A 21,292-nucleotide genomic window follows, 5' to 3' on the forward strand; every position below is an offset into this window, starting at 1 on the left:
AATTTCTGAATGTCCGTCTGCCACCCCACTCACCTTTCCTAAACCCCAAAGAGGAGCCAACATACACCAGAGAGAACCGAACCTTTTCAGGGCTGTGGACCTGGCCTGTGATGATGCGGCTATGGAGGTGTTCCACACCTGGATCCAGCATGCCAGGAGATTATTGAGGTTTCAAATCTCACAAAATCTCAGAGAGGTGGCAGCACAACGAAATGTCAACAACATTGAGAACTCCATTGAGACACTCTGATAATGCTGCAATTTAACCAATGCCCACGGGCAAGGAATCGCTGTGAGTGGCGATCGCTTCCTGTTCTTGTTGTCGTGGTCGAAAGTGGAGTTTGCTCTTTAACGTCCTGCTTATTGTCCTTTACAACATTGTTTGTGCCGTTTGTTCCAGAGTAATATATATCTAAGATGTCTGAAATTCAGTTTGTGTTTCTGAAGTTCCACGCAGGTTAAACATAGCAGACACTGAATACTGGTCTCACTGAATAAAGGTCTCATGCATGCAGTCTCTAATAAATGTGCTGAAAGGCATAAAAATGTACATTTTGGTCATGTAATGTTCATTTGGAAGTGTCGTTGTGGTTCTCCATGTTGTTTTGACTGCAACACAAGGGATTATGGGATATCTCAATAGGGCGAATTGCCTGTGATGTTGACGAGGTCCTGTGGCCTGATCCCGATCCCGACCCGGCTCGATGACGTGATGCCACCCAATGATTGTGGTGTAGTTCCATAAAAAAAAAAAAAAAAAAATCACACCCTGAAGATTGTGTTTACAGTTTGTATTGTTGTGTGTTAGAGTTCCTCTGTAGTGTTTGTTGTGACACAATACAGTTGCGTACTGTGTTGTGACACAGTATTTACTGTGTCATTCAGTAAATACTGTTCATATGAAGCACACAGATCTATGGACACCCAACACTCAACAGTAATACATTCTGAGAACAGATAAGAAGGTTTCTAAATGTGTGCTCTGGCAGTTGTGAAATAATTGTCAAAAGAACATTGCCACACCCTGAACACTGTCTTTTTGGTTTTTGCTGGAGTGTTTGCAGCATATGAGCAACTATTTTGGTGGGAATGTCTGGGTTTTAAAGAGAGAATTTGAAGTTGTGTGTATGTAGCTTGAGAAAAGTGTTTTGGGAAAACTAAGGAATGTTTCATGATATGTGTTTTAACAGTAGTGAAATCAGAATCAGAATCAAATTTATTGCCATGTAAGTTCTCACATACAAGCAAATTGATCTGGTGTCATTGGTGCATAAACAACAGTAAAGGAGCCAAATAGACAAATGGGCAAAGCTACGTTTACTGTCAAATAGATACAGTAGAATGGTGGAATAGGAGCACAAGACTAGCACAGGATGGAAAGAAGTTGTTTTTGTGTCTTGAGGTTTTAGTTCAGATGGACCTCAGCCATCTGCCAGAGAGGAGGATGACAAAGAGTTTGTGTCCTGTGTGCGAGGGATCGGCCACTTTTCTTCCTTGCTTGCATCAGGGCCCTGGAGGTGTACAGGTCGTGAAGGGATGGCAGATTGCACTGCAATTACAGAAAAAAAAATTGTTGCAGTGCTTCATTTTGCAGGATAGATGAGATATTTTGCGATTTGGGTGTGTGATTTTTGTGAATTATTAAGTATTTTGATTGGAAAAAAAACTGTAATCCACAAATCATTTTGGGAGTGGTGGATTTTATCGCAGTTACATTCTGCATCCAGTAGATGTCGCCTTTCTCTGCGTATGTATTCCACCATTAAGAAGCCACAGAAGAAGAACTAGTAGTGGAAGTAGGGCGTCCAAACAGATTGCTGTTGGAAGGATAAAGCTCAGCAGATTACGTTATTTTAAACATTATACATTGATTGTGAGGCTCGCAGTTGTTTTGTGTGACGATGGGCACTAGAGATGACGAATATGATTATTTGTTCAAAGGTAAGACTAACTTTTTACGATATTGTTTCAGCTTTGTGCCTGTGAGCCTACAGGCCGGTTGTTTAGCTCAGAAGCTAATGCTAACCTTTGTGCCCTGAGTGCATTTCATCCAAATATCTGTTAAAAAAAAAGCAGTCAACGAGCCTGTTTACTTTACACGGACAGAAAAGTCTCTCGTCAGCGGATATGTGTTCAATAATCGCCTAATCTTAGCGGATGTTATATGTTAAAGTGAGCTAGCTTGTGTTAGCTGGCGTTAGCTAGCTGTCAGTGGGTGCGGACCAGCTGACTGGACACACCTAATGTTAATGTTCACCCGTAACATCCACTTTCACAAGCAACATTGTTCGTTTTAATGAGGACAACGGTTAAAAAAAAAATCGCTACTTTAGTCACTCAACCTGCTATTTAGCTCGGTGTGGAATTTCTGTAAATAAAAGAAAAGCGTAGCTGTGACATAAAGGCTAACATTAGCTTTCATGATAAGCATACTGCATTTAATGTAGTTTAGACAATCAGTTTGACACCTACTAGGTGAAAAATATCGATTAAACTTATCAGAACACGTCATTGTTACGTTATAGCATCGAAATCAGCAGGCTAAGAAGCTGAAATAATTCTGACATGAAGCTAAAACTACAAATTCTGTAAAATCTGGTACAGCACTCAATGTCGTCAAAATTGTAATTCAATTTTTCTGAAACATTTCACTTTGGATGATGGTTTAAATTGCACAAATTTCTCACCTTTGAACCACCAAGTTTCATTAAAAAAAATCTGTTAATGGTCAGATTCACAGCATCTCTGTCATAAAACCATTTTAGAATGATTCAGTGTTAGATCACCAATATGATCAAAATTCACCTTGTCTGGAAACAATTTAGGGTTTTGGCTTCCACAGAACTAAGTCCCTTTAGCATCTCCCTTGTTTAACTTGGAGTCACCACAGCAGATCTGAGGTGGTTTGGCACAAGTTTTAAGCCGGATGCCCTCTCTGAAGCAACTCCATATGACACTGAGAATGGCCTGGGCTGGCCTTGAACCGGGAACCTTCCGCACTGGAAACAAATGCACTTATCTGCTTGACCACTGCCGTATTATCATATCTTGAATTAGGGATTTTTGTGCATTGTTGTAGTGTATGTTTTCTTATAACATTCTAACATTCTGTTGAAGAACAAATGGTATCAAACCCTACAACCCGACCAAACAAAACAATATCAGACCCCACAACCCGACCAAACAGAAAACAACAACAACCACGAAATTAGTTGTACGCCCATTCTAAATTAAATAATTTTGTGAACCCACTCCATCTTAAAAAGCAAAAATGAGTTTTCACTGTTTTTTCTAGTCTCTTCCGTGTCTTACCTGTGGCAGCAGCATCATTGTGCGCTGGTAGTGGAATCAAAGCAAAATGTGCTTATTTTGAAAAACTTTTGCAAGAAAACAGGAAGGTTCTGGGACAATGGTTAGCTTTGTGAAGATTAAAATGGAATTCTGCTGCCAACGTGACTGGATGTCCACTGGTAAATACGAGCAAGGACAAGACAAAACAAACGTGCAGTCATCACAAATTTCCGACGGACTCTCCAGACGTGAGCTGACAAGGAACACATTTACTGGTAATGAATGAAGCAGCAAAACAAAAAAAGGATTTGTACAGCACAAAATATAACATGAATGGTGTTATTTATGGTGAAAACAGCCATTTTATTGAAATAAATGTTCTGACTCATGTAATATCTGTGTTCATGCATCAGCCCACCCCTTCTTTCATGCAGTATGCCCTCTGTATGCACAAACGTGGTAGGTCACACCGGAGTATACAGTTGTGCTCAAACATTTACATACCCTGGCAGATTTTTTTTTTTTTTGACCATTTTTCAGAGAATATGAATGATAACGCAAAAACCTTTTTCCCCTCATGGTTAGTGGTTGGGTGATGCCATTTATTGTCAGAGAATTGTGTTTTCTCTTTTTAAATCATAATGACAACAGAAACGACAAATGACCCTGATCCAGATTCTAACACCCCCCCCTTAATACTGTGTGTTGCCCCCTTTAACATTAGTGACAGCTTGGAGTCTTTTGTGGTCGTCGTGGACGAGGCTCTGTGATGGTGAAGCTGCCACTGAATATGTCTTGGACTTTATTTACATCAGTTATGAAGAAATATAAACAGTTTGGCACTCTATGGTAAATCTATGTGGAGTAGACAGTTCTGAAAAACTGAGTGACTGTGCAAGAAGGAGAAGAGTGAGGAAAGCCACCCAGGCAACCCCAAAAAAGGTATAGGCTTCTGTGGCTGTGATTGGAGAAATTGTGCACAGTGCATGTTTTGCATTTTGTATCACCAGTTACACAGCTTCATGATGAAGTGGTACAGAAGAGGATTTTCTTAAAAAGAAAAGCTGAAAGTTTAGCTAACAATTGATAGAAGGTACATCTGCGGTGCAAGTCTGGATTTGATCTGTTTTGGTGAAACAAAATCCTTGTCCACTCTACTCCGCTATGAAGCTAAGAGTGGTGATGCAAAATGCAGAAAATCAGTATTTGCATAGCTGTCATTTCTGGACAGAGTCATCTGCCAGAACATTCTCAATACAACACTGGTCTGTACAGAAAGTTGTGCTCAAAAATCATACAGGAAGTAGTAAAACCTACAACCCCTGGCAATAATTATGGAATCACCGGCCTCGGAGGATGTTCATTCAGTTGTTTAATTTTGTAGAAAAAAAGCAGATCACAGACATGACACAAAACTAAAGTCATTTCAAATGGCAACTTTCTGGCTTTAAGAAACACTATAAGAAATCAGGAAAAATAATTGTGGCAGTCAGTAACGGTTACTTTTTTAGACCAAGCAGAGGGAAAAAAATATGGACTCACTCAATTCTGAGGAAAAAATTATGGAATCACCCTGTAAATTTTCATCCCCAAAACTAACACCTGCATCAAATCAGATCTGCTCGTTAGTCTGCATCTAAAAAGGAGTGATCACACCTTGGAGAGCTGTTGCACCAAGTGGACTGACATGAATTATGGCTCCAACATGAGAGATGTCAATTGAAACAAAGGAGAGGATTATCAAACTCTTCAAAGAGGGTAAATCATCACGCAATGTTGCAAAAGATGTTGGTTGTTCACAGTCAGCTGTGTCTAAACTCTGGACCAAATACAAACAACATGGGAAGGTTGTTAAAGGCAAACATACTGGTAGACCAAGGAAGACATCAAAGCGTCAAGACAGAAAACTTAAAGCAGCATGTCTCAAAAATCAAAAATGCACAACAAAACAAATGAGGAACGAATGGGAGGAAACTGGAGTCAACGTCTGTGACCGAACTGTAAGAAACCACCTAAAGGAAATGGGATTTACATACAGAAAAGCTAAACGAAAGCCATCATTAACACCTAAACAGAAAAAAACAAGGTTACAATGGGCTAAGGAAAAGCAATCATCGACTGTGGATGACTGGATGAAAGTCATATTCAGTGATGAATCTCAAATCTGCATTGGGCACGGTGATGATGCTGGAACTTTTGTTTGGTGCCGTTCCAATGAGATTTATAAAGATGACTGCCTGAAGAGAACATGTAAATTTCCACAGTCATTGATGATATGGGGCTGCATGTCAGGTAAAGGCACTGGGGAGATGGCTGTCATTACATCATCAATAAATGCACAAGTTTACGTTGATATTTTGGACACTTTTCTTATCCCATCAATTGAAAGGATGTTTGGGGATGATGAAATCATTTTTTCAAGATGATAATGCATCTTGCCATAGAGCAAAAACTGTAAAAACATTCCTTGCAGAAAGACACATAGGATCAATGTCATGGCCTGCAAATAGTCCGGATCTTAATCCAATTGAAAATCTTTGGAAGTTGAAGAAAATGGTCCATGACAAGGCTCCAACCTGCAAAGCTGATCTGGCAACAGCAATCAGAGAAAGGTGGAGCCAGATTGATGAAGAGTACTGTTTGTCACTCATTAAGTCCATGCCTCAGAGACTGCAAGCTGTTAAAAAAGCCAGAGGTGGTGCAACAAAATACTAGTGATGTGTTGAAGCGTTCTTTTGTTTTTCATGATTCCATAATTTTTTCCTCAGAATTGAGTGATTCCATATTTTTTTTTCCCTCTGCTTTGTCTAAAAAAGTAACCGTTACTGACTGCCACAATTTTTTTTCCTGATTTCTTATAGTGTTTCTTAAAGCCAGAAAGTTGCCATTTGAAATGACTTTAGTTTTGTGTCATGTCTGTGATCTGCTTTTTTTCTACAAAATTAAACAACTGAATGAACATCCTCCGAGGCCAGTGATTCCATCATTTTTGCCAGGGGTTGTATACAGCCTGGGCTGTTGCTGCGACTGAGAGTCTGTCTACCCCTGCACGGGATGCCACTCCTCCTCAGGTTACTTCCTCAGTCACAGGCTGGTTTCCATTTTACAGCTGGATGTACTGAGATGGCACACATTAAGTGTGTGTATGTTGTTGTTGGTGGTGGTGTTTTTTTTTGTGTGTTTTGTTTTTTAACATCTGTATTTCAGTGCCCACAATCCCTCAAATAGGTGATATTTTTAGCCAAACCTGAATGAAAAACATCTGTAATACCTACTCAGGTCCCATATTACGGGACATTTTACTGAGTACATTCATACAGCTTTAAGCCTGTTGGGTTGAAAACATGTATTTGACAGCAGAATGATTCCTGTTCCAGTCTTCAGAATCACTACACAAGTTGTTTTATTTTTAATTACTAAATGGTATTAAAACTTTCATTTTTCTTTCTGGAGCTTCATTCCATAGTGTTTAGTGTTCTTTACTATGTTCTCAAAGTGCCACAAACAAGAATCCACTAGTAGCTGTTTATTTTTAATACACTGAAATTTTAACCCAGTAATATAGAACAAACCTTTAATTTGCACTTTTTGTTGTGTTGCTGTATAATTTTGACAGCAGAGTTTCTGTTTTGAGTCACATTTCCTCAGAGTGTGTACATTTTTGTGTTGGTCAAATTCTTGTTTCTTTTCCTTTTCCCACTGTTTCCATTCATGGTGGATGAAGAGGTTTCAAATCCACAGAATACACGCTGATGAATGTGAAAGGAAACATGCACAAAGAACAAGAAAATTCAATTTCTTTCATCAAAGATTCTAGTCAGGAATCTTCAAACTGCTCGTAGCACGGTAATTTATTTATTTTTAGTCTGATGCAAAATTTTAACCATGGGTCCTGGGTGACTCTGACTTCACCCAGGACCTTTTAATATCACTTCATAAAACCGGGCCCAACTCCAAGCCCACAGAGCCACCTGCTCTGAAAATCCCACCCTAAAAAAGTCATAAGCAAACTAAACTTAGAATTTATTTTAGAAATGTGAATCAGGCTGTGTAACAGGGTATGAATGCAGCCATTGTATTGACACGACATTATCACAACTGAGCAAATGCTTTGCAGAGAAGTCAAAGTTCCTCATATTGGAGACTAAAAATGATCTTGTGTTGCACTTCATTTCAGAAATTTATTTTTATTTTATTTAACCAGGTAAGTTATTAAGAAAAAAAAATCTTTACAATAATGACCTGGTGGATAGGGGAACACAGAGGTAAATCACAAATGTGGATCAAACAACACATTTTACAGTATATACAACAGGCTAGAATTAGTAAGAGACAATAACATAAGAATAACAACAACAGAAATGTTATATTGTTTAAAAACATATACATACAAATCTTGTGTGAGCAATCTGCTTCTTCTTTGACAGTGTTTCTGTATTTGCACAATAATCCCAGAACTTGCAGTCAGCTGGTGCGTTATGAACAGAGTAACCAAATGTAGGTCGGGTCACTTCAAACCTTGTCCAAGCACATATGGGCTTCGTCTGTCCTGTCATTTGCAAGATCTCACAGAGTGAACTTGCTGTATTTGCCAAGACATCTGCAGAAATAAATACTTTACCAGGAATAAAATTCACTATAACCCTGTAATACGCTGCAGAAGTGAAGATACTTTACAATAACCAGCAATGAAAGTGAGTTAAGGAAACAAAACATGAACTTCTTTGTGCCAATTATGTAGGAACAGAGTGACACTTAAAACTCAATAAAATGTAAAACTCAATAAAATGTTATTGACATAGAAAACCTGTAAAGCCTACTTTTAGTACACAGAAAATTCACAGGAGGTATTGATAAGGGAATCGATAATGGCATTGATATCGATAATATCTTATCAATACCCATCCCTGTTAAATATTATGTATGTTAAAGTGTGTTAGTTATGCCAAAGACATTAAAAACACAGATGTTTAAATGTTGTAAAAATGATGTTTAAAATAGAAGAATAGAAAGTTCTTTGAAAAGACGTTTAAAGTGTTTGAAAAGGGTGTAAAATGTGTGAAAGAATAGAAAGTTCTTTTAAAAACATGTTTAACATGTTTGAAAAGGGTGTAAAATGTGTGAAAGAATAGAAAGTTCTTTAAAAACATGTTTAACATGTTTGAAAAGGGTGTAAAATGTGTGAAAGAATAGAAAGTTCTTTTAAAAACATGTTTAACATGTTTGAAAAGGGTGTAAAATGTGTGAAAGAATAGAAAGTTCTTTAAAAATATTTTTTAAATGTTTACAAAGGCTGTAAAAAATGTAAATGCAGAGACAGTTCCTTTTAAAAACTCACACAGCTATTAATTTGTTCTCTGAGGGAGGGGGGTCACTCTCCCACACTTTGAAAACCCCTGTTCTAAGGTGTATCCTGGTGCACCCGAACAATCAAATCCAGTCTGGTTTATGATGAACGCAACGCCAACAATGATACCAGAAGTCATTTAACAAGAAACATTGACATCATCAATATAGAACTGCATTCACATTTCATAGCATCACTTAACACACTGAAGTGAAAAACGCCAAAGCATCATTTGGAGGAAAAAAAAGTGCAAGAATCAGAAATGTGATATATTGTTGTTCTGAAAAGGACCATAAGGAGGACCTTTAGTTTTTGCTGTCAGTCTGCTGCTACACACTCCTGTCCAGTTGATGGCAGTGATGGGTTGACAGGTTGGCTAACCACCATTAAATTGCAGCGCTAATGTCAGGCTAACATGGCTTTGATAACTTCTGCAGTAACTTTGTCTGTTTGCTGTTGTACATTGGCAATGATAAAAATGTTTGGATTTTTTGCTTCAGATGATGAGCTCAAAACATCTTAATGTTGACTGCAGCAGCTACAAGATTAGCTTAGCCAACAGGACACAATGAGTGAGTTTTAAAACTTGGTGAAAACTCCACAAGAGAACACAGACACTCTGATATCAGGGTCAAGAGACATTTATTCTACTTAATGGTAGTAGTACAGTATGAATGCATTTCCTGACAAATTGGCTGCCTTTTGTGTCAAAAACTGCCACAGTCGCATCATCAGTCTGATGTATTTATGCCTCTCATCCTCAACGCTGTCTTTCAGTTGTACTGATTGGTGATTCGGGTGTGGGAAAGAGTAACCTGCTGTCCCGTTTCACCCGCAATGAGTTCAACTTGGAGAGTAAGAGCACAATCGGGGTGGAGTTTGCCACGCGCAGCATCCAGGTGGACGGGAAGACGGTGAAGGCACAAATCTGGGATACAGCTGGTCAGGAGCGCTACCGTGCCATCACGTCAGCGTGAGTACAGAAACAACACTCAACACAATCACAGAAACAACCGTGACAAACAGAAAGACGTGTTATCCTAAACCTAACAGTCCTAAACAGTCTGCAGACACAGCAGGCTGTTTAGGACTTCTGGTGTGATGGAGTGCTGCAGTCGTGATTATTTTCCATATCAGGATATTAATTTGACGTGACATCCGCATAGCGTGTGTGTGTGTTCGTTCACACGTGTGCGCGAACACCTGCGTATCTGGTTGTTAAGCGCTGACGTAACGCATCACGTGATAAATCTGTTTCCGGGTCCAAAGACCTCCAAGTTTACAATTAGTTATGTCTGTTTAATCCTTTTAAGGATTTGCAGTTTAAGTTTAGTTTGTGTTTACACTGTGCGCAAACCTCCACCTCCACCTCCGTTAACCGCCTTTGTCTGGTTCTATGGTTAAAGCACTTAATAAAACTTTTTTTCTTTTACTTTATATATTATGCACAGGTAAAATATACATGTCTGTTAATAAAAAAATTATTTATTACAATAAACAGGACGTTAAAGTGCAAACTTCACTTTCTCCTCAAAGGACATGAACAGGAAGCGATCGCAGCTCGCAGTAACTCCCACTGAAAATAACGGAGAAACGACCTGAGCGTCTGACATTTTTACATAAAACAAACGCAGTAACAACGTCTAAAAACCCAGTTAATATATCCAGGAGAGTTTTAGGCACAATATACAAAGAGTTTCATGTTGCGATGTTAATGCTGTTGTCCGTGTGCAGCGGTTTAAGTGCATTCTGATCAGAGCGTCTCAGTGTAGTTCTCAATGTTAATGACAGCGCGCCTTTTTTGTTTGGAGCCAGAAGTTGAAAATCACATGATGCGTTACGTCACACTTAACAACCGGATACTCAGAAAACTCTGGCTTATGTTTGGAGCACTAATCTCTTTGATAAGATTGGCAGAGGTTTAACATTTTTCACCAAGCTGGCACAATGTACAGTATCCAAGGCCAAATCAGTTTTAAATGACGTACACGTCCAGTGTTAAAGGCCTCACACACCACGTGCGCCATCATTCTGACACATCCGCTCACATTTCTTGCAAAAGTGGACATGGCAACAAAGCGTCTGGACATGTTGAGGGGGTGGAGATTCCTACGTTACTGTCTGGCTTTTCCTAGCGTCTGGTGAACAACGCCAGCAGTCGCCATCATGGATTTGCAACAGGAAAAAACGGAAGTCTGTGAGTCCTAACCACAACATGAGGTGCAAAAAGCAAAAGAACGAGTGACACATGGCACTTTTCTTCAGCAACTGTTTGGAGTGAGGCTGGGCAGAGCTGAAGCAGCCGGCTCGGCCAGAGACCCACAGACCCGTTCAGAGAGGGAGACAGCAGCAGACACGTTCAGTCCGAAATTCTTCACTTCTTGACATATATACATACCCAGTTTGAGTAACGGAGCTTCTGCAAATCTGTCTGAGGCGTGTGAGTAATTTGAAAATAAAACATGTTAGTTTTTATCAGCTAACGTTAGCTTAACCTTTAGCTGCAGAATCAATCACTCAGTCAAGCTGAGGGTCCAGCTCACCTGTCCTCTCTGAAAACTCACACCTGCTGCTACACTTCATAATAAAACAGAATCTTTAAATATCAACTATTTAATTATTTGAAACAGCTGTTTCCTTTTATATTTTAACATGAAATGAATGAATCGTTAAACATGTCCATAGTTCAGTCAATAAGACATTTGCACAGGTAGAAGAAGCCCCGCCCCTATTGTGCATAATTTCAAAGCATTCACAGTCACGAGAAGAGTCAGTTCACATTTTAATAATTACTCTGCTCCAATTACAACATTAAAATCAATCACATAGTCGATGATGACATAATTACATGTCAAAAAATATTCATCATGAGATTTATATCACATTGAGAAGTCCTAATTTAACAGACACACTGCAGCCATTGTTACATCATCTTCTATTGTGTTTATAACAAATATTTATTTATGGTGTCTTTTTCCTGGTTGAAATGCAGATATGAATGAAGGAATCTGCCAGACTTAAAAATGTACACATTACTTTTCGTGCTGTTTTATTTGTCTAAAAATACATCCAAGGTTCCTTATAATGTTAAACAAGAAATCCTCTCATCTGAAACAACAACAGACAACTTGTGGTTTTAATTTGCAGACAAACATCAAAGATTTCTAAAGAATTTTGTTTAACTTAAAGCGATTTTTAATTACAAGTTTTATAATGTAAAATGTTTTAAGGTCATTGTACAGTAATCAAATTAATCTTGAGGTAAAAACATTTGGCAGGATTTTCTTCAGAAAACTGCATTGTTGACACATTTCTACATTCTGTTGTCTTTTCTGAAAGTTGGACTTTGTCCGCGGGGATTTTGAGGTCAAGTGGTGGTGTGCGCTCTTTGCAGAGCATCGCGTAAGCTCGATTTTTGCTCATCGTGCCAAGACACTTCTTATTGAAAATAATGGGTTGTAGACCAATGCACACTGCGTTTGTGTACTTGGTGTAAAAGACCCTTTACTTAGTAAAAATAAAAAATAAAATAAAATCAAGAAATGCATGTTGCATAAGATGTGAAACCCAGTTTTGTTTTGAGATATATATGAATGAATGAATTTATTTATTCGGCTCACAGATCAACAATAACAAAAACTCAAAAAGAACAACTTGACAGCGTACCCTTGTAGCCGAAAAGGGTGTCGGCAGAAGCAAAGCTTATATGTACTCATCCCTTATACTATAAAAAGTGTGTCATATATATATATATATATATATATATATATATATATATATATATAAACAAATACCAAAGAAGCATGCATGAACAATATAAATTAATCAATTAATTAAAATTTCTAAACACAGCCAGACAAACAATAGTGCACAACACACAAACCCCAAAACAATAACATTTGTGAACCTAATTCTTCAAAGTGTAACAAATAATTTTTTAAAGCAAGCTGAGGTACCAAGTAATTTAATGTTATCAGGACAATTATTCCAAATGTTGACACCTTTAAAGGAAACACAATGACTTTTTACAGTACAACCCCAATTCCAATGAAGTTGGGACGTTGTGTGAAATGTAAATATAAACAGAATACAATGATTTGCAAATCCTCTTCAACCTATATTCAATTGAATACACCACAAAGACAAGATATTTAATGTTCAGACTGATAGACTTTGTTTTTGTGCAAATATTTGCTCATTTTGAAATGGATGCCTGCAACACGTTTTAAAAAAGCTGGGACAGTGGTATGTTTCCCACTGTGTTACATCACCTTTCCTTCTAACAACACTCAATAAGTGTTTGGGAACTGAGGACACTAATTGTAAGTGTCATGATTAGGTATAAAAGGAGCATCCCCAAAAGGCTCAGCCATTCACAAGCATAGATGGGGCGAGGATCACCACTTTGTGAACAACTGCGTGAAAAAATAGTCCAACAGTTTAAGAACAATGTTTCTCAATGCTCAACTACAAGGAATTTAGGGATTCCATCATCTACAGTCCATGATATAATCAGAAGATTCAGAGAATCTGGAGAACTTTCTACATGTAAGCGGCAAGGCCGAAAACCAACATTGAATACCCATGACCTTCGATCCCTCAGGCGGCACTGCATTAAAAACCGACATCATTGTGTAAAGGATCTTACCGTGTGGGCTCAGGAACACTTCAGAAAACCATTGTCAGTTAACACAGTTTGAACTCATTTGAAATGGACAGATGCAAAGTGGAAAGGTGTGCTGTGGTCTGATGAGTCCACATTTCAAATTATTTTTGGAAATCATGGACGTCGTGTCCTCCAGACAAACAAAGACCATCCAGATTGTTACCAGTGCAAAGTTCAAAAGCCAGTATCTGTGATGGTATGGGGGTGTGTTAGTGCCCATGGCATGGACAATTTACATATCTGTGATGGCACCATTAATGCTGAAAGGTACAGCCAGGTTTTGGAGCAACACATGCTGCCATCCAAGCAACGTCTTTTTCAGCAAGACAATGCCAAGCCACATTCTGCACATGTTACAACAGAGTGGCTTCGTAGTAAAAGAGTGCGGGTACTAGACTGGCCTGTCTGCAGTCCAGACCTGTCGCCCGTTTAAAATGTGTGGCGCATTATGAAGCACAAAATACGACAACGGAGACCCCCGACTGTTGAACAACTGAAGTCGTACATCAAGCAAGAATGGGAAAGAATTCCATCTACAAAGCTTCAACAATTAGTGTCCTCAGTTCCCAAACGCTTATTGAGTGTTGTTAGAAGGAAAGGTGATGTAACACAGTGGGAAACATACCACTGTCCCAGCTTTTTGAAATGTGTTGCAGGCATCCATTTCAAAATGAGCAAATATTTGCACAAAAACAATAGTCATTGTATTCTGTTTTATTTACATTTTACACAACATCCCAACGTCATTGGAATTGGGGTTGTAATAAAAATAACATTAATGTATGTATATGATAATAAGAACTTAAAAAAATTTATAAATACATTAAGACAGTAAATTAACATAAAATAATTATGTAGATCAAGCTGGTATTGTTACTGACTCACTGTTATCCTACATACGGAGAATATCTCCACTTCTGCTCCATCTTGTCCGCTAACGACACTCTTAGGCTTCTTAAAAGTCCTCCTCCCTCCTCTTACCAGTTTGGCATCTTAGGAGCTCTCTTAATAGTGCAGCAAATAACTGAAACAATACTTCACATGGTGATACAAGCACAAAATCCAACACAAATTCTCCTTAGACATTGCTCTTTTGAAAAAAACGACAGGCCACTTGATTTTCAATAGGCGGCCATGTAGGGGTCAGTTGAAGAATTACACAGGGGTTAAAATATAAAAATGCACCAATCATATTGAAAACTATACCATATTAGTTGTCTGATCATAATGATTCCAAAAATTGTTGATTGAGCTACTTGGATTAATAAATGGAATAGTTTTGACTGTGTTGAGTGCTTGGTCTCTAAACTAATGGTCAAATAATGTTGATGTCCATTGAATTCTGTGACATGTGACATATGTTACCCCGTAACGTGATAACTAAGCATGATACATGGTGCAAACTATTCCTTTCTGAAACCCTATTAACTCAACCATTGTATTGTGATGCAATCAACCAAGTCCCAGAATTTTAAAATATGTAAACATGAAAATCGTGGATTTGTTGGCTCACGATATGGTCTGTTACTGAGATATATATATATATATATATATATATATATATATATATATATATATATATATATATATATATATATATATATATATATATATATATATATATATATATATATATATATATATATATATATATATATATATATATATATACACACATATATATATATATATATATATACACACATATATATATATATATATATATACACACATATATATATATATATATACACATATATATATATATATATATATATATATATATATATATATATATATATATATATATATATATATATATATATATATATATATATATATATATATATATATATATATATATATATATATATATATATATATATATATATATACACATATTGGGATCACTTCCGGCCTGGTTCTTTGTTGTCCCCATGTTCATGTGGGTTCCTCTGGTGTCTCCGGCTTCCTCCCACTTCCAAAGACATGCAGATCGGTGGATTGGTCATAGGTGTCAAACAGATTCCAGAAAGAACCAAGAGGGGCCAGGCTTTCTTTGTAACCACCAGCTCCAGCAGGTGATTTCACTGATTAGCATCACTTTGATCAGACGCGATAAGTTCATGAGTGAAATCACCGCATTTACTTGCGTGGAAAAAGTTTTGTTTTGGAACCAGCTACATGCTAATTTGCTAATCAAGCAGGTTTGGCAGGTTCCTGTCAGCTGGCTTCTGCTAATTAGTCATCTGTTTTTGTTGCTGTCTAAGACAGTAATTGCGGTGAAGGATTGTATCTCTTTTATTTCACTGCTGTGTATTTACAGCATATTATTATTTGGAGTAGAATGCTTGAAGGTCATGTGACGTAATGAGTTGTCTGAACTGCTGCAGACACGGTTTATGTCCATCACTTCAAAGCTTCTGTATCAAAGCAGGTTGTTTGTCCTGGGTGCAGTTTTTTAATGTCTCAAAAGTCAAATGTATTTATTTATTTTGTCAGAAAAATAAAAGAATTTCTAAATTGTTCGGGCCTTATGTGATGCTAACTCTGCCTGCTGCCTCCTGCAGTTACTACCGCGGGGCGGTGGGGGCTCTGCTGGTCTATGACATCGCTAAGCATCTAACGTACGAGAACGTGGAGCGCTGGCTGAAAGAGCTGCGAGATCACGCCGACAGCAACATCGTCATCATGCTGGTGGGCAACAAGAGTGACCTGCGCCACCTGCGTGCCGTCCCCACAGATGAGGCGCGGGCGTTCGCTGGTATGTTTCTCTGGAAGTCTCCAGAATTCCTCTGTGATGAGATTTTTGTTATTGGTATTTGTAATGCAGCAGAGACGTCACGTGCTGTTGTGAGTGGCACGTTTTGGGTCTCTATCTGTGGAATGTGACTCATTTGATAAACTCTTAACTTTCCCGTTGCTCCTTTTCCTCTGCAGAGAAAAACGGCTTATCTTTCCTCGAGACGTCAGCCCTGGATTCTACCAACGTTGAGACGGCCTTCCAGACGATTCTGACAGGTTTGTGCGCTCTGCGGACCTTCAGCCACATCGGTGTGAACATGGCGACACGCTCATACCTGCATCATCCTCAGAAAACACCTCAGCACTAAAACACTGACTGATATGCCAAGTCAACGTTTACTCAGGAAATGCAGCACAGTTCAGTGACTTTTTGTTCCAGCTGGCTTATCAGCAGTGTTCAGAATAGTTTATTGTTTTTTTTTGTTTTGTTTTGTTTTTGTTAAAGGGGGAAGTCAGGTGTCTAATGAGCATCTGTTGCCAGGCAGGAAATCCAAACTGAATGTAAAGCCAGCTCAACTAACGAAGTGTGACGGCTTGTTTTAAGTGTGTCACAAAAAACACACAAAAATAATAGTAACAGGCTAATGTGTTAGCTCCTCTCTGAGATCTGCACCATGTGCTCACATTCAGGATTCTGACTGCCGTCACATTAGCTTCAAGCGACGGAGGCTAAGCGACAACTTTTAATGGGAGGTGTTTTGCAGCAGTAAGAGACAGCTGTCACTCTGCTGCCAGCGAGGCCAAAACAGAGATCTGTTTTATAAAAATGCTGAGCGACGCACTGACGGTCAGCCTGTGAGTGGGCAGCGTGACTTCAGCTGGTCGTGACGTAACTATTGTTGCTCTTGACTTCCTCTTCAAGTATCCTCTGATGTTTTTTTAATTTGATGTGTACTGAAGCCATACATAACATTGTCCTTCTGACACCCCCCCCCCCCCCCCCCCCCCCCACTGCCTTCAGAGATCTACCGTATCGTTTCCCAGAAGCAGATGTCAGAGCGCCAGGAGAGCGACATGTCGCCCAGCAACAACGTGGTCAACATCCAGGTGCAGCCCACCGAGAACAAACCAAAGATGCAGTGCTGTCAGAACATCTAGCCTACCCTGTGGATCTGCCGCCACTCCAGCCTGCTTCTTTTTTCCTCTCCTCCTCCTCCTCACATTTCCTCCTCGCTCGTCCCCGTGCCGCCCTGTCTCTCAACTCTCCAGGCCCCGCCCTCAGAAAACAGACTGCCTTGGTGCACTGTGTGGTGTGGACAGGAGGAGCTGTAGCTGCACCTGCCTGTATCTGCCCACCCAGAACACCCCCCACCCCCAGGTAAATATACCTCCCCAGTACAAGAGGTTGGTGTATGGGGTGGCCTCCCGCCCCCCATGCACAGAGCAGAGCCCCCGTGTCTTTAGGCGACTGTGGGACAGCAGGCATTTCATATCACGTTAGATTTCATTACTGTAGATGCGCTGACATGTCACAAAATGTCTTAATATATGAATGTGATTTCTTTTTTCTCTCTTCATTTTGTGCCCCTGTTGATTTTCCACCTTTTTTTTTATTATCTATCGTTCTCTGTATTGTATCACATCTATTATTAGGTATCTAAGAATTAAAGGATTGAAGTGTATTCCTACATACGAGCTTCTCTTCTGTCGTTTTTAGGTTAGCTCCTCCTCCTCAGTACCACCTGCTGTTTGGGGGTGAAACCGTCTGGATGTACCGAGCACAGTGTAGCCACATGCTCCGCCTGCCCGTTTGCTGTGAATATGGCGCTCGTGTAATGCAGGAGCTTGGAACTGCTGAGTTTGTGGTGGGCGTCGGTTATTTTTAATGTGCTCAGGTGACATCGCGCGCTGTGACGCTGTGCGGGTTTTTAGCTTCGGGCTAATCAAAGCTGAACGCTGCGTTCATCCTCCGTGTGGCACCGTGGGCCTGGTTGTGCTTATTGTCAAAAGAACTTTGTAATTGGAGACATTTCAGTCCAATGTTGGGAAGAACAGTTTGCATAGATTTCCCGTCGCGGAGGGCGATGGTGTTTGGAAAGGTGAAGAGGTTTTCTGTGCGGTTTGTGGAGACTGTGCAGGCTGCTGCCCTCTGACATGCTAACGCTTTAGCACTCGCTGCAGACTTCACCAGGATCACCAGAGAGGCGGGGACTGAACAAGTCTCCACTGTGATCAGAATCTGGCCCTGGTTCCACTGGTGGAACCATGTAGTTCCCCTTGAGATCAGACACTAGCTCTTGTGGTGGAAAAGCTTTTGCATATTTGACTACAGCTATGCAGAAAAAACGCCACTAAGCTGATGAACTTCAAACTACAGAAACATTCCTGATCACATGATGACCAGAAGTCTGTGCATGAATCCACATAAATTCAGCTCCTGCTGCTCCTGAAGGCAAATCGACGAGTCGGGTATCATGTGCAGAATTAATCGAGGTGTTTCCCTGAGCCTTGATTTTGTTAAATGTCTCAGATGAGGTTCAAAGGCACGCTGAGAATCTGGACCTCTGATTGAAGGAGGCCTGAGGGCGGTTTTTATCCAACACTTCCTGTCTGAATTGGTCAGAAGTCTTTTTTTGAAATCCTCTACAATTTAAAGGCATCAAAATGCCGCTTCAGCGAAACGTTTTGAGCTCGACTGTGAAGTCATGATGTCAGATCAGTTAAACCTGATGTGTGTTTAAAGTTTGCTGAATGTTTTCAGGTCTCAGCATTTCTGGGCTTTGGTGAAAGAATGAAACCTAAGAACAGTCTCTGAATCCAAAAGACTCTCAGGGAAATCCACGTTGACGTGGTCGTACATAAAGACGCTGCATCCATTCCTACAGTGGGCGGCTGAGTTCAATAGGGGACGACAGAGTGCTGAGTTTGGCAGCTGATGGCCTGGTGGTGATTGGGTGATTTCGTGTTTGTTCTCTTCCACCCATTACTTAAACATTCCGGCAGAATCATTTGGTTTGCGCTGGGTGCGCACCACACACTCCCAATCCTGATTAGAAGACCTGATTAATCACGCCATCGTTTTTGAATCCAATCCGGCTCCTTTCAGATATTAAGTGAACAACAGGAAACCTGAAGCAGCTTCAGAAATTGCTGAGAAATTATGATGGGGTGGTATTTTTTGGGGTGTGGGGGCAGGTTATTTGTGGACTATGTTCTCTCAGTTTATGATCTGACCTATAAAACAATCCAGACTTTTTAAAGCGGCTGTAAAGGCAAACTCGCCGGCAAAGTTAATGTTTCATCAGGTTTAAGGCCTCTCCTCGTACGGGTCGTCATCATGGTTACTGTGGCTTTGACCATCCTTACTGTCCAGCGGTGACGCCAGTGAACTGATGACCAATCAGATGTTTAGGTTGACGTCATGTCCCGGCATGTCGACCACCAGAGGGCGCTGTGTTTGAAGAACAACAAAAGCGTCTCATTCCAGAATGATCTCACAGTGGAGCTCACAATTTTCATCTGGGAGTTAGTTTTATGCCACTTCATGCCACTAGGGGGCGCATGTTGTCCATGATGTTCCTCTGAGTGACTTTCAGATCCTCACTCAGGTTTATTTTCATTCAGCTTTAGCACATTTATATGGACGGCACTGTCGCACAAATTAGACTCCTAACAAATGTTCACTAGTGAAAAAAACACAAGAAAAGACAAAATTCTGTTTGGTAAAAAGGCAAATCAGTGGATTTAGTCAGCTTTGTGAAATAAACTCACTCTCTCTCTCTCGCTTTTGGGGACATAACCGCAGTTGTTAGCACTGTTAGCTCACAGTGAGAAGGTCCCGGGGTCGCTTCCTGACTGGTCTTTTCTGTGTGGCGTATTCCCACTGTGTGCGCCAGCCTCGTCCCATGTCCAAACACCTGCAGGTTCGGTGAATTGGTGACTCTAAATTGACTGTAGGTGCGAGTGTGAATGTTTGTCTGTGTGTGGCCCTGCGACATACTGGCGTCCTGTCCAGGGTGACGCTGCCTCTCACCCAGTGCCCTCCACGTGACCCTTAATTGGAATAAGTGGATTTAGTAAATGGGCACACCTGGTCACAGTGCCTCCCCCTGCTGCCCTCGTTAACCATCACCCGCTCACCAGCTAACATCATACCCGTGTCCTCCTCGCCCGTCTGCATGGACAGATGGGTGTCACGTGAAGCCTATGCACACCGAGCTGCCTCTTACTCAACACATGGCTTTTTGTAGGACGGAGTCCACGACGTGTTGCCTTATGTCGCTAACATTACCGTTAGGGTTTGAGGGTTAGGTCTGACTAGTTCGCGTGACACGCTCAGTTTCCATGTGGTCGGTCCTGTAATTGAGAGACGTCTCGCTGGCGCCCCCGTGTGTGTCTGCGGTTCGAGGTGAGGGATGGATGGGTAGCTCTGGAGTGTGTGAGCCTGGCTGGCAGCGCCAATGGCGTTTGTTTAAACAGACGGCACTGCCAGCCGCGCTTCTCCAGACAGTTGCTGGTGATCTGTGGACAAAACTGAATCTTCTTCTGAAAACATGATTTCTGATCCTGTTTCCTCGACCTCTATTGTGTTTTTTTTTTTTTTTTTTTTTTTTTTTTTTTTGTTTCAGTAACGTGTTCAGTGAAATTGTCATTTCAGATGTGGAGGGCTGATTGTTGGGGGGGGGGTCAAAATGAATGCTTTTATGTTTTGTACAGATTGAGAAATTGTATAATTGTGTCAATATAAGTTATCAGCTCATCATAATAAAGCGCACCAGTCAAACACTTTTAGGGCTCTTAATTTCAGTTCCAACAACATCCTGAAACTTTATAACGTCTTGAGCCCAATTCACACTCCTCTGTCGCCACGCAGACGCCTCTGCTACATCGTTTCTGGTTTCTGTGACTTTCAGTTGGGCAGTCTTCATGAAAAACGTCACACCCCCTGCTGTTCTGGTGGTGAATTGCATTGCGACACCGACCAACACGTTAACCCCGATGGAGAACATTGAAAGTGACTACGTGACCATGGAGTTATGGACTAGAAGAAGCATAAAAATGCCTTTTGAGTGCAACTTTAATTACTGATTCTGTCAAGTACTTTTTGCAAAAAAAAAGTGTTCCATCGCGTTTTATGATTTACTGTGTGATTGCTGGTCCAAGACAAGAAGGCACAAATGAATCTAGAAATGGCGCTGAGAATATTTGACATCTCCATGTTAGCTTCCTATTCTTTTTTTCCT

At 40.2% G+C, this 21,292-nt stretch overlaps 1 protein-coding gene across 1 annotated transcript; it reads left to right on the forward strand.

Annotated features, from left to right (window-relative positions):
• The first annotated feature begins 1,770 nt into the window (after positions 1-1,770).
• On the forward strand, positions 1,771-20,835 carry LOC117521912 (ras-related protein Rab-11A). Its single transcript, XM_034183282.1, has 5 exons — positions 1,771-1,941; positions 9,416-9,611; positions 15,875-16,068; positions 16,245-16,325; positions 17,071-20,835. The coding sequence occupies exons 1-5, from the start codon at positions 1,902-1,904 to the stop codon at positions 17,205-17,207; spliced, it is 648 nt and encodes a 215-aa protein (XP_034039173.1). The 5' UTR covers positions 1,771-1,901; the 3' UTR covers positions 17,208-20,835.
• The last annotated feature ends 457 nt before the right edge of the window (positions 20,836-21,292 follow it).

This window comes from Thalassophryne amazonica, chromosome 2 (assembly GCF_902500255.1).
Source record: "Thalassophryne amazonica chromosome 2, fThaAma1.1, whole genome shotgun sequence".
NCBI lineage: Eukaryota > Metazoa > Chordata > Actinopteri > Batrachoidiformes > Batrachoididae > Thalassophryne > Thalassophryne amazonica.